The sequence below is a fragment of the Manis javanica genome, chromosome 1 (assembly GCF_040802235.1).
Source record: "Manis javanica isolate MJ-LG chromosome 1, MJ_LKY, whole genome shotgun sequence".
Lineage (NCBI taxonomy): Eukaryota > Metazoa > Chordata > Mammalia > Pholidota > Manidae > Manis > Manis javanica.
The window spans coordinates 216,448,709-216,461,460 of NC_133156.1; the positions used below are offsets into that span (position 1 = coordinate 216,448,709).

The following is a 12,752-nucleotide window of genomic DNA, read 5'->3' on the forward strand; positions in this document are numbered from 1 at the left end:
CTTAGTTTGTCAGAAAGAAGAGGGCATGGTGTTCATCGATAGGATTGTTTCCTTCTTTCTTTCCCCCAATACGTCTAACCTTAGGTTTGTTGTTACAGGGAGGAAGTGCGGAAGTTTTGTTGGGTCAAGTGGATGGGAGCCTTGGCCTTCCACCTGCCACTTGCAATGTCTTTCAAAGGCCTTCAGGCTAATCCCCACCATGTCCTTCTGGACAGTCAGGACTACGACAGCCACCCAAGAGCACCGTCATAAATAGGCATGAGTACTGCATCACATTTCCTCTTAAACTTTCCCACAGGTGAACACTCCCACAGGGCTGAAAAAGACATTAAGTGACAAAACTCTGTGACTATGATAACATTCAGTAAATGACTTTCTACAGAATTACTCAGGAAGCTTTTATTCTCTTCATTTTTAAAATCACCACAGGCACTGATGTTTTATGCCTACTCACACTTTGACAAGTTTAGAAATTCTAGTGTTAATATTCCAAGGAAGAGTCAGGAGGACTTAGAAATTCATATTTCTTTTTTTTTTTTTCTGGTTTTCTCAGGGACTTGGGAGAGGAGAAGTGTGTGTGTATGTGAAGGGGCATTAAGGAGAAAGCCCCTGGTGAGTTTAACAAACGTGGACCTGACAGCAGGAATGGACTGGGTATGAAGGGATGCAGCTGTCAGAGGTGGTTACTTCAGATGGCTGACGTGAAATAAGTGAAAATGAAGGGTAGAAAACAAGTAACAGAAAAAAATACTTTGGAAGGAGATTCCTCAACACAGTTCTCATCCCTAAAGAGGTCGATAAGATGGGGAGTCAGACCATGACAGTGCTGGGCACCTGAGCTGTCTGCAGAGGGGATGGGTGGGCAAGACTATCATGGAAGGCTGTCTGGAGGAGTTGATATTTGAACCAACTTCTTGAAAATGAACTGAGAAAAAAAAAAATTGGCCAGCAAGTTAGGTGTGATGGGGTGAAGAGGAGTAAAATGTACAACTGTCTTAGGTCTGTGTGATGGAACAGGGTGAGATGAGAGGTGGTCTGGTGAAGGAGTCACGGAACTCCACTCTGAGAGCCTGCAGAGGGGCAGGGAAGAAGTCACTTGTGAACATGTGTTTCTGACAGCTGATTTTCTGACTCAGGTGCTGGTGTCAAAGACAACATTGGTCTCATGGCCCCGCACTTCAAGGCAGGCAATAAACTCCCGCCAGGTTGAATTAGGTTTTTTTTGTTTTTGTTTTTGTTTTTTCTGGTGAAGAGAATGCAGAAGCGAGCTGGACGGGACCAGCCTGGGGACAGGGAAAGAGAAGAAAAAGTCTGTGACTTATGGAGACATTACCAGACACTGGAAAATTCAGGACAAGAAAAATGGGCAGGTCTGGGTGAAAGAAGAGACTTCTGGAAGCAGAATAAAGTACTGAGAAGAAAGAAAAATGAGAGCACACGGAGATGAGAGGGAACAGGAAGCACATACGGTGACACAGAAATGAGAGGACATCACCGGGATGCAGCCTGGTCACAGCACCGACATGTGGGCACCTCCAGGGCCTCTGAGGAGCCCAGGAGCAAATCCCCATTGAAGGCAACATGTAAAGTGTCTGGGAAAGTTTAAGAGGAAATGTACAAACCATTCCTCTGAAGGCCTCTTAATGCAAATTCTAGGATCCCAAATACATTTCTAGTGCAACAGTATGGGTATCTCTTACAATATTAAGAACTTAAAATGGCTTATATACATAGGAATGTGTCCCCTCTGATTTTGTCCTGTCACTTTAACTGACATGTAACCTCATTCAAATACCAACATCTCTTTATTATAAATTCATATTATTTATTTTTAGATACTATATATACAACATGCAGAAAAATTCAAAAAAATAAAAGAATGGGTTGGTAACTATAAAGTTCTCATACTATCATTGCCTTTGTCCAAAGAAACCTGACCAAACTTTTTTTTTAAACAAATGAGCACATGTTCCTCAATCTTCCCTACGTTTATGGTATAGATCTATTACAAATACACAATAAGATTTCAGGAGTTTCATGGCATTTTACAATGTTTGCATTCTATACTGTGGTCTCACTGTCTTTCATTTTTTTCTTTCTACCAAGGGTCTTTATTTCTAATCAGAAATCATTGAAAAAAAAAACTCAATGGTAATTTATTTTGCAGGTTAACTAAAGACATTTAAAAAAAACCCTACTCTGCCAAATATAACAGTTGAATGTTATTATCTGTGGTTTCCTCCCTTTGAAAGAGTGTGTACATACACAAAACCTATAGAGATAGTGGATCTCTCTAGAAAGAGAACAAGACATAGTTCAGGTGTCAGATCTGTGAGGAGGACTGGCACAGTGGGTGCCCTGACAGCAGGGAAATCTTTTTTCTTTTGTTTCACTTGTAATTTTACCAAGGCACAGACAGGAACTATCCCACCCCCCACCACAGAAGTGTGAATAGATAATTCCTTATTGAAGTGGGGCCCCAATTACATCTTTGATAAAATGAATAGTTATTTTTATTCAACAGAACCACCTGGGAATGGGGTGGTGGGATATAGAGCAGACACATTCCTGGGTGTAGAGAGGCAATTTTATTCAATAGTCACTAAGTGTCTGCCATAGGTCAGGCACTGCGCTGAGCAGTGAGCTAGGTTACAGGGGATGCAAAGACGCATGACTATAGAAGGGTCTTGCTGTCCTGCAAATGGATTTGGACTTCATGCTATGGGCAAACGTAAGCAACTAAAAGTTTTAAGAAGGATTGCAAACCCGATTTATGCTTTGAAACACATAAAACTGTAGGCAGCAGTGTGGAGTGGGAATGGATGAAGAGGCAGGGAGAGAAGTCAAGAGGCTACTGCCGAGGCCCAGTAAGAGATGCTGAGGGGCAATGGTAACAGAGAAGCAGGGACATCGAAGGATACTGTTGAGGTAGGATTGGCAGGATGTTATGAGGGTTCGGTTGGATGGGGAGAAAAATGACTTCAGGACTTCCGGTACTGATATTTGGAGATAATGACAGAACACAGGGAGAGTAACAGATGGGAGAGGCCATGGTATTTAATTCGGTTTTGGATAATTTCAGGCAGAGATGCTTATACACCTTGGGAGAAAGGTTAGACATAGGCATCTGGGAACAGGGAGTGTGGCCCTTGGGAGCGAGGTGGAGGCAGAAGTTCCACCTTAAAAGTAATAATCTACTTGGCAGTTCACCATATAAGTAATAGTTGACTAAAAGAGGATAAAATGTCCTGGGAGAAGAATATAGAGTAAAAAGAGGGACTAAACATGCAACTGGGACATTGTTATTTAAGGAGTGGGCAAGAGAAAAAGATCTGAGAATGAGACAGAAATGACTGGTGCAAGAGATCAGAGGATATAGGGAAGAGAAATGGCCTGGAAGCAATTAAAGGGAAAAGAAGGGAGAGGGAAGACGTGAGACCACCGTCAGTTGTTTCAGAAGATGGAGTTTATAATAAGAGGAATGGCTTTAGCATATAAACACTGGCTGATGCCCCAAGAGAAAGGAGTTTCACTCAGATGAAGAGTCTGAGGACTTGAGCTCAGTGTGTTGAGGATGAAACAGGAGACAGTTCTGTTGAGGTAGGGGGAGTATGGATGCCCCTTCAAAGAATCTGGAGGTCAACATGGTGACAGAAATTATCCCTGGAGGGCGACACTACAGGGGATTTTCTTTCTCTGTTTTCGTATTTGCCAATTTTCTAAGAAGAGTATGCATTATTTTCATAATAAGAACAAAACAAATAAAGTTCAAAAGAAGCCAATTTTTTAGAAGGATTTGGTGTCATGGGTCCTCAGCCTTGAGAAACAGAATGGTAATCACCACGCCCCCTGAGTTGGGTTTCTGTGCCAACAATATGACCCTAAGAATAACATTTAGAACTTTTCTCTAGGCCTCAGCTTCTTACCAGTAAATAAACTGGTAAGAGCTGGGCTGGAAAATTGCTAAGGTGGTTTCCAGATGAAGAAGTCTAGGGTCTAGCTTGTGATGTGAGAATAAGCTCTCAAATATATTAGAGAAAGGTGACATATTTAAGGAAACCCTATGATGAATTGTGTAAAGAACAATTATTTTATCATGCAATCATTTCAATTTATGTTTTATAATTTCTAATCTTGGTTATTTGCTTTTCTTGGTGGGAGGAACACCGGCATTGATCAGAATATATATCTTTTCATGTTCTTTTCATTAGACCTTCTGTTTTAAAAATAAAGTTGAGTTCCTACCACAGAGCCTCCTCTGTGCACCAATCAACATAGAGAACAGCATTTCATGGGTAAAGCTTAAGGCCGCAGTTGCCAAGACTAAATATTTACTGCTTCCTTTTGAGTGCCCAAGGACATAAAGTTTTTATTGAGCAATTATCACAGGCACTGAGGAAATAAAAGCATCAGGCTATATTTCATATTCATACCTTCTTTCATGTGATGAGTTGTCTGGGATGGACATTTTTAGTCATTTCTGTTTCAGGTGTTTTTAGGCAACACACAGTAATGTAAATTAGTGGCCAAAGGCCCAAGCAGTGAAAAACATTAGACCAGATCTTAAAAAAATCAGGTAGAAACTAAGAAGTAGTTTTGAAATAAAAAATCCTAGGACATTAAAGTTCAGATGTACCTTAAAGGCCACCTGGGACAATACCCCACTGGAAAAGAATGCCCTTCTGCCAATAGGCATCCCACCTGTTCTTGGATACATCTAGCGAAACCCCCACAACTGCGGGAGACAGCTACTCACTGCCTATCTCTGGTTAATAGAAAGTCCTTCTGCTTACTGACCTGAAATCTGCATTCCTGACATCCACCTCCTGCCTCCAGGGCTGTCCTCAGTATTCAGACTGTCATGCTACTGCTCATCAGAATGTCTTCTATCCAGTGGAAATTTTACAGTCAAGTAAAAATGTTATGGCCTACACTGCAAATTTATCTTTCCTTTCCTAATTACTTTTCAGGAAGGATGAGATCTAAGCTGTTAGTCTATCACATATATAATGAAATTAATTTGAATCCTTGCTAAACACTTTAACTTAAATTTGGTACAAAATGTTTTGTTCTGAGCACGAGCAGAATCTTTGATTGGAGTATCATGCAAACTCTTTTTTTTTTTTTTTGAGAGGGCATCTCTCATATTTATTGATCAAATGGTTGTTAACAACAATAAAATTCTGTATAGGGGGGTCAATGCTCAATGCACAATCATTAATCCATCTCAAGCCTAGTTCTCGTCAGTCTCCAATCTTCTGAAGCATAACGAACAAGTTCTTACATAGTGAACAAATTCTTACATAGTGAATAAGTTCTTACATGGTGAACAGTACAAGGGCATTCATCACTGAAACTTTCGGTTCTGATCACGCATTATGAACTATAAACAATCAGGTCAAATATGAATATTCGTTTGATTTTTATACTTGATTTATATGTGGATCCCACATTTCTCCCTTGATTATTATTATTTTTTTTATTTTTAATAAAATGCTGAAGTGGTAGGTAGATGCAAGATAGATAAAGGTAGAAAACATAGGTTAGTGTTGTAAGAGAGCAAATGTAGATGATCAGGTGTGTGCCTGTAGACTATGTGTTAATCCAAGCTAGACAAGGGCATTAAAACATCCACAGGTGCAGAAGATTTCTCTCAAAACAGGGGGGGTGAGGTTCTAAGCCTCACCTCTGTTGATCCCCAATTTCTCACCTGATGGCCCCCCTGCGACTGTGCCTGTCTTAGGTTGTTCCTCCCTTGAGGAATCTTACCCGTCTCTGGCTAACCAGTCATCTTCCGGGGCCGTGCAGAGAAATGTAAAGTTGGTAAGTGAGAGAGAAGCAATATTGTTTAAAAGGTTAGCTTTTTACTTCTTTGCAGATTTATGCCCTGTGGCTTCTATGCCCAGCATTTGTCTTGAGGTATCTTTACCACTTGGAGGAATTATGATACTCGGTGCAATCGATATGAGGCACGAATTCTATTTAAGGGTTGTAATTAGGAAGGAAGAAGAAAAGCTATGGAGGTAGCATATGGAAGAAAACATGGGAGTCATGCAAACTCTTTTAACTAGCCTCCACCTAAAAATTTGCTGGATTAACTGATGTTCTTTAACTGTCTGAAAACACCTTGACTAATGGCCACAACACCTAGAATGCTCACAGCCAGGAGGCTGTTCTGGGGTAGGTTCCCAACAGGTCAGGTTGAATGCCCAATGGCAGGATGCTGACCAAGACTCAACTATGTTTATCCTCAAACATTTCATGCTGGTGGGTTGTTACTGTAATTACAAAACTAAATAGTATATAAACCAATAAAATAGGAATGGGTATAGAAAAGGTATATCTAGGACAAGTTAAAGCTTTAGAGAGACTAAGGTTGATTCCATAAAAAGGATGCTATCAAATAAGGTATGGATATGACAACTGTAGAAAACAGAGAAGAACTATAAAAATCTACAGGGATTTCACATTCACTTACTTTAAAAAGACCTTGAAATTCCTATTTCTTTAAAGTGGGCAGTATAGATAATGCGTAACAGATATGGTTTATTCCAGGCAAGCCGTGCAGAACTCTAAAGGTGGACTTCTCTAAAAAAAGTAAAAAGACTTTGCCCCTTCTTCAAGGATTGGTGAATGAAAGCACAGTTACATGCTTCAAGTTAAAATTTGAATGATTAAAGACACCTTTTTCATGATTTCCAACTTTAATCATTTTTTTCACACCTTTTTCATGATTTCCAACTTTAATCATTTTTTTCAACCACTGATCATTTTTTACTGGTTCTGAGGTGGTCAAGGACATGGCTCTAGCTGCAGTTTATAGCTGCAGGATTACAAGATACAGGATTACTAAGATGCAGAGATCATCATATACAATCTTAAAACTCCATAGAATCAGTCAAAGTTTGCCAAGAACTATACAAATTGAGAGATGCAGAAGTCAGAGTTGCCAGCAACTATATAAATTAATAAGCTTCTGCAGATACTATCTAGTTAGATTGTACTGATGTGGACCAGTAACACAAGTGAGTATGCAGAGCATTTAGCAGAAGGCACAGAACTAAGGGGGAAAATAGGCAAGAAACCCCACAATTGAAGGATTAAATATAATGTTAAGAGGAAGGAAAAATTATGTATTCACTGGCAGGCAAACTTTATGAAGCTGAGCATTCAAAATTATGTTCTTTGAAAAAACAAGGGAGTACTTAGTGAACTCTCACTAGATGAATGTTCCAGAATCAGTCAATCAATGAGAGAGCAAGGAGACAAAGGGAGGAAAAAGGCAAAGCAGGAGTTGGGGATTTGGTTGCATAAAATTTTTTTTTAAATGGTAATGAGGAGCAAGGCTTGTAAAAAGAGTCACTGTCAAGTTTTAAGAAGCATATTATGGCGTACGCTGGCCCATTTCACCAAAAATGGTTCAGATGGTCTCACAGTCTTATTAAGGCATTATTAATCTCTCAAAAAGAATTGAGCAAATTTTAGATCCTAGGCACGTACCTTAACTGGAGTTGTGTGAACTGAATGAACCACTTCTTGGCACGATTAAACCATTCTAGCAAAATAAGTATTTATAGTTAAAGGTCCACCACTGCGCAAGAGATCATAAAGGATGAGAAATAGATATCCCTTATCTATTTGGATGACAGCTTACTATTTTAATACTTCAGAGTACTTTTCCATTAACCAAAGCCTTTTACATGTGTTTAAAAAATAATAATAATAATAATAATACTTTGAGGTAAATGTAACCTTTCTAAATCAAAACGCAGATGTTAAATCGCATGGCCAGGCTTACAGAGCTGGACAGTATTTAGCAGACCAGAACCCTGGTCATTTAGTTTAAAGGTTACAAAAAGTTGGGAAAACAAAGGAAAACACTACAATTCCCATTAATGCCAGTAATGATCTTTTCATGTATTCTCCCCCAACCTCCTTCCTCAGACTGTCCTCATTGGAATATCTTGGTTTGAACATTGTATCATATGCATTTATCCTGACTACCTAATCTTCACACAGATCTTTCAGTGACTATACACTATTATGATACATGAATTATTTCAGTCAAAATAATGCTGCAGGAAAGGTGGTACTCTACAGAATCAAAGATAAGTAAGAAAAAAACAGTTACATAACCAACCCCATTATTGGCCAGCGAGGTTTCTGATTTTTTGCTTGTTTTTATTATAATAGGTAGAATTAAGATGAAAAGTCTTTTCTCTGCGGCTTGTGTCTCAGGGGTCGTCCCTTGAACAAACAGCAGCGCCTCCCTCTGGTAATACGCTGTCTCTTCCCCCTCATAGACTGGTTTGGAATTAGCCTGTTCATTTAATTCTTCACCCTTTACCTTTCTATATTAATTCATTAAAAATGTGTGTAAGTGAAAATATTTTTATTTTACTCCCTATGACTTGAAAAGATAGTTATTTTACACAGATCAGGCATATATATATATATATATATATATATATATACACACACACACATCACTATCCAGGAGTGGTAAGAGCTATCTTAAAAACATGGATAAAATCAACTGAAATTGAGCAAGAATGTAAAATGGCCTATGTTCCATTTTATTTGGCTCTCAAAGGACCATTTGGTCTTCCACTTTCCTTAAAATACAACCAAGCTACAGCTACATGGCACAAACTAAAAAGGGTGATCTGGAAGCTGATTAAATTTCTGGAAATGTGTCAGGTCTCCAGTTCAGTTCGTGCCCTGACGACACAGCCTAAATCAAATTTTAAACGAATGCAAACACAGCCACTCTCTAGGCCAAATTCTGAAAAAAACACCTTAAGAATTCCAAGTGGAAGTCTTTGTAGATCCTGAGAGGCTTATATGTTGCCTTTAATTTAGAGAAGTGTCAAGACACATTCCTCCAAGGGCCAAGAAACAAGGATCATGCGACTTAATGAGATGATGCCATATTAAACCGTGAGTGGATGGCTCTCTGAGTTTTAAGCAATTCCCAGCAAATGCTATCATCATTTTGGATGCTTTACGCTACCCATGGCGTCTCTGGGTTGGAAAGCACATTAGAGGCCATCTAAGCTCAAAGAGTCATTACCCACATCCTAATTCCACTGATAAGGCAGACTCCAAAAGAGCATGGAAACTTCCAGACACAGCATTGTGCCAGAACATTTGGTTATTTCTTACCTTGCGTGCTGTGTTAGGCCCAAACCTAGGCTGGCACAGGTCCCCAAGAGGAGCCCCTGCTCATCGCGGTGCCACAGTGACTCACCTCCAGAGGCCCGGGAGCGGCACTGCCCGGTCATGGGGTTGTACTCCTGGTTTTCGTCAGCACACACACACAGGAAGGACCCTTCTACATTTTCACAGAAGGCTTCACCACACACTCCACTGAGCATTTCACATTCGTTCACATCTGGAAAAGGGAGCAGAGATCAAGTCAGACGTGTGCCTCCCTCCTGACAGCTCTTGTTTTACCAGCTGTGCCAAGGCTGGTGGTGTCTGCTGGAAACAAGGTGATCCCCAGTGAGCAATCAAACGCGTCTGCTATTTTGGGGAAGGGGCTCCTTAAGGCGGGTGGCATGGTTTGACTTGTGTGAAAGGACCACGAAAACACAAAGCAACGGTTCCAAATGCCAATTCCAGCTGGAAGGAATGCCATGGAATTGCACTGCAAGCATCGTATGTATGCTTTGGCTGCAGCATTTTCTCTTCCCTGACTTTTCAACATAACGAGGTCTTAAATAACCTGACACTCTAGTCTCAGTTCTGAATTCAAAGAAAATTAGTAGCGCTGGCACTTCTGAAACCATAGCATTCTTTAAATTCATTTTTTCAAGTATTTAAAATCTACTCCAATGTCTGATAACACAGTTCTCTAGGAGCCAAAATGCTCATAATTTAACAACCAAAATTCAGGTTGTGCATCCCTTCAAGAAATGAAAGAAAGACCCCTGTAAACATTCATGGGGCTACATTAATCATTCATGTAAAGCAAGTTGGTCCTATAACATATCACTGATTTCACTGTGCCTTTAAAAATTCTGTTAGTGTTCCACAGTGTAATTTCTCTTTTGTTAAATGTTTTTCATCTGTATTCAAGTATACTCAATTAAATGCTGTCAAGGAATCTATACTAATGAGTATGCTTTACTCAATATTATACAGGTACATACCCCAAAATAAAGGCTAATTGTATACCTGACCTTACCCAACACTAACTTTTACCTTGTCTCTGCCTAAGAGATTATTAATGAGCTAATTGAGCAAAATATCTGACTTGACATCTGAAATGCTCATGCATTTTATACATTAAATGTGAGCAAATGTCAGTTTTCATGAGCACACTCTGAGATGGTTTATACAAAGTTAAAAATCTGAGCAATCATCCAAATTTTTCAGGGGGAAAAAATCTTATTTTCACCTGCTTTACCTAGTTAATAGGACAAAATGTTTATGTATCTTGATCTGGATAATTACCTCAGTTTTCCCTTTCACTTTGTATATAAGCAGATGTAAACCCAATGAGCTGGTTTAGCTTATGAAAAGATACTATGACATGAAGTAAAGCACAGAGTTGGTTTATTTCCTCAATATAGACAGTCATAATTTAGACCAGAAAAATTGACTTCAGAAATTTGCCAGTTTACATTTATCAATTTTAGGTAAATGTTCAACAGAACTTTCTACTTTCTTACTTGTATTATTTATATAACCATTGAAATCTCCCATCAGACTGTATTCATTCAATCAAAAAATATTTTCTAGTTTACTTCTACGGACCAGGCCCTGGGGAGACAACGATGAGTCAGACAGGCCCAGTTCCTGCTTTCATGGAGCTTATAGTCAAGTTAGGAAAATTCATCAAATAATCTTATGGGCTGTGATAAATGCTGAGAATGAAAAGTATGAGCACTACAGAAGCATGGAGCGGTGGACCTTACAAGCAAGGGCAGTAATACCGGAGCCAAGCACCATCTGAAGGAGGAGCAGGTGATCAGAAGGAGGAGAGATGGGGGAGGGAGGCAGCCAGGGTCGAAGTACAGAAAACAAACATCAAGGCCAAAGGGTGGTCTCGGAACTGTTTTACTTCTTAAATTCTAGACAACCCTCAATGTGATGAAGTGCATATAATAGGTGCCCAGTTCATATTTTTGAAAGATTGAATAAACAGACAAAATGACACCTGTTGAATTTACTAAAATGATAACAAATACTTCTCTAAGGGCTGTGTTCTGTGGGCAGAAATGAAATGTCGAGATGGGTTTGGTGTGCTCAGCTGGCCGGTTAGAAATGAACATTAACCGGGGGCTCAGGGGCTGTATGGAGTCAGTGGTTCAACATCTGATATCTTGACAGGGAACAGCTGACATTTGTGGAGAACCTACAGCAGGCCAAACATCAGGCCCGCCCAGTGGGGAGGGAAACAAACTCCTCACTGCATGGTTCTCACAGCCCTGGAGAAGGTGGCTACAGGCAGTACACACATGATTAAATTATTCTGAGAAAGGTTGTAAGTGCTAGAACAGAATCTGAAGATATTCCAGAAGCAGGCGGAGGGGTCACAGCTCAGCCTGAGAGTGAAAGATGGAGCAGTGACGGTGTCTAGGAGGACATGACCTTAACCTTGACCTTCAGGAACCAGTGGGATGAATCCAGGTTCAGGTGGGGGGAGGTTGGGAGGGTGTTTCCAGCAGCAGAAGAAAACAGCCAAAAAATTGCACAGCTACGTGAGCAAAACCACAAGCAGTTTTATGTTGCTGGAACTTAAAAGGTGAGGAAGAACACGGTGAGGCTGAGAAGATAAGTGGGGGCCAGGACCACATGTCCTATTTAGTCAAAATATTTAGCGAATGTCAGGCAATTTTTATCACTTGTAGTTCAGTGCAAAGAAGACTAAAGCAGCGGCTGGAACAAGCAGTTACAATAGTGCTTGCTTAAAACTGGCTATTATTCAAATGATTTTATCACAAAACCTCCAGATACCTTTTGTTTTCCCAGTTTAACCCAGATGGGAAATGAATTAACGTTTCAATTGCAACTTCTCAAATTAAAAAGTTACTGCCTCCTCCTCCAATGCCATCTGCTATAAAACGAGCAGAGCTATTTTTCTTAAGAATACAAAGTCTTATTACCTGTGAGGTTCTGAATTTAATAACCTTATTTCTCTTTCCCATTTAGGCATGCTAATTACAGATAAGTTTCCTAAGGAATTTGATTTAAAGAAGTCACAGCTGACAGAAAATGGAACTTAAAATATCTCCTACATGAGCACGTGCTGGCCCGTATTCTTGGACAGCTAATGATGGTCAAGATTCCTTTGGGCTCCGTCAATCCCGGAACAGATTGAAGAAACATAGTCAAACAATCCAAAGCATCATTTTACAGGTGTCATTCCTGGAAACTGAAACTCCTGCCAACATTTGTCCTTAAATGCACAGCTTAAGGAGGTGCATTCTGAAGACCGACAAGCTACACCACACGCCAGACTCTTATTTCCTGTGCCAGAGGGACTGAAGAGTTCCGTGTCCTCAGCTAAGAGTTTAAACAGATGTTCTGTTAAAGATACACTGGAATTGGATGTTACTCTTTTGTATTTCTGAATGTCCATAATGATTTCAGAAACCATAGGGATCTTTTTGCACAACCCCAAGTGGTATGACAAAATTGAATCATGGTGAGATTCTGCCCAGTTACCTTGCTTACAATCTCTCCTGTTGTTGATCCCATTGACTTTCTTTTTCAGTAAGGAGATGTGAAACATATTGGGGAAA

The 12,752-nt window shown here is 39.9% G+C and overlaps 1 protein-coding gene across 8 annotated transcripts in view; it reads right to left on the minus strand.

The window, feature by feature from the left end:
- LTBP1 (latent transforming growth factor beta binding protein 1) overlaps window positions 1–12,752 on the minus strand; it is a 375,947-nt gene that overhangs the window by 33,414 nt on the left and 329,781 nt on the right. For 7 of the 8 annotated variants that reach the window (XM_073214444.1, XM_073214443.1, XM_073214439.1 and 4 more), the window contains one exon: window positions 9,251–9,394. The exons of the other annotated variant lie outside the window; for it this stretch is intronic. In XM_073214444.1, the coding sequence (XP_073070545.1) occupies window positions 9,251–9,394 (144 nt within the window). The remainder of the gene's footprint in view (window positions 1–9,250; window positions 9,395–12,752) is intronic. 8 annotated transcript variants of the gene reach the window in all.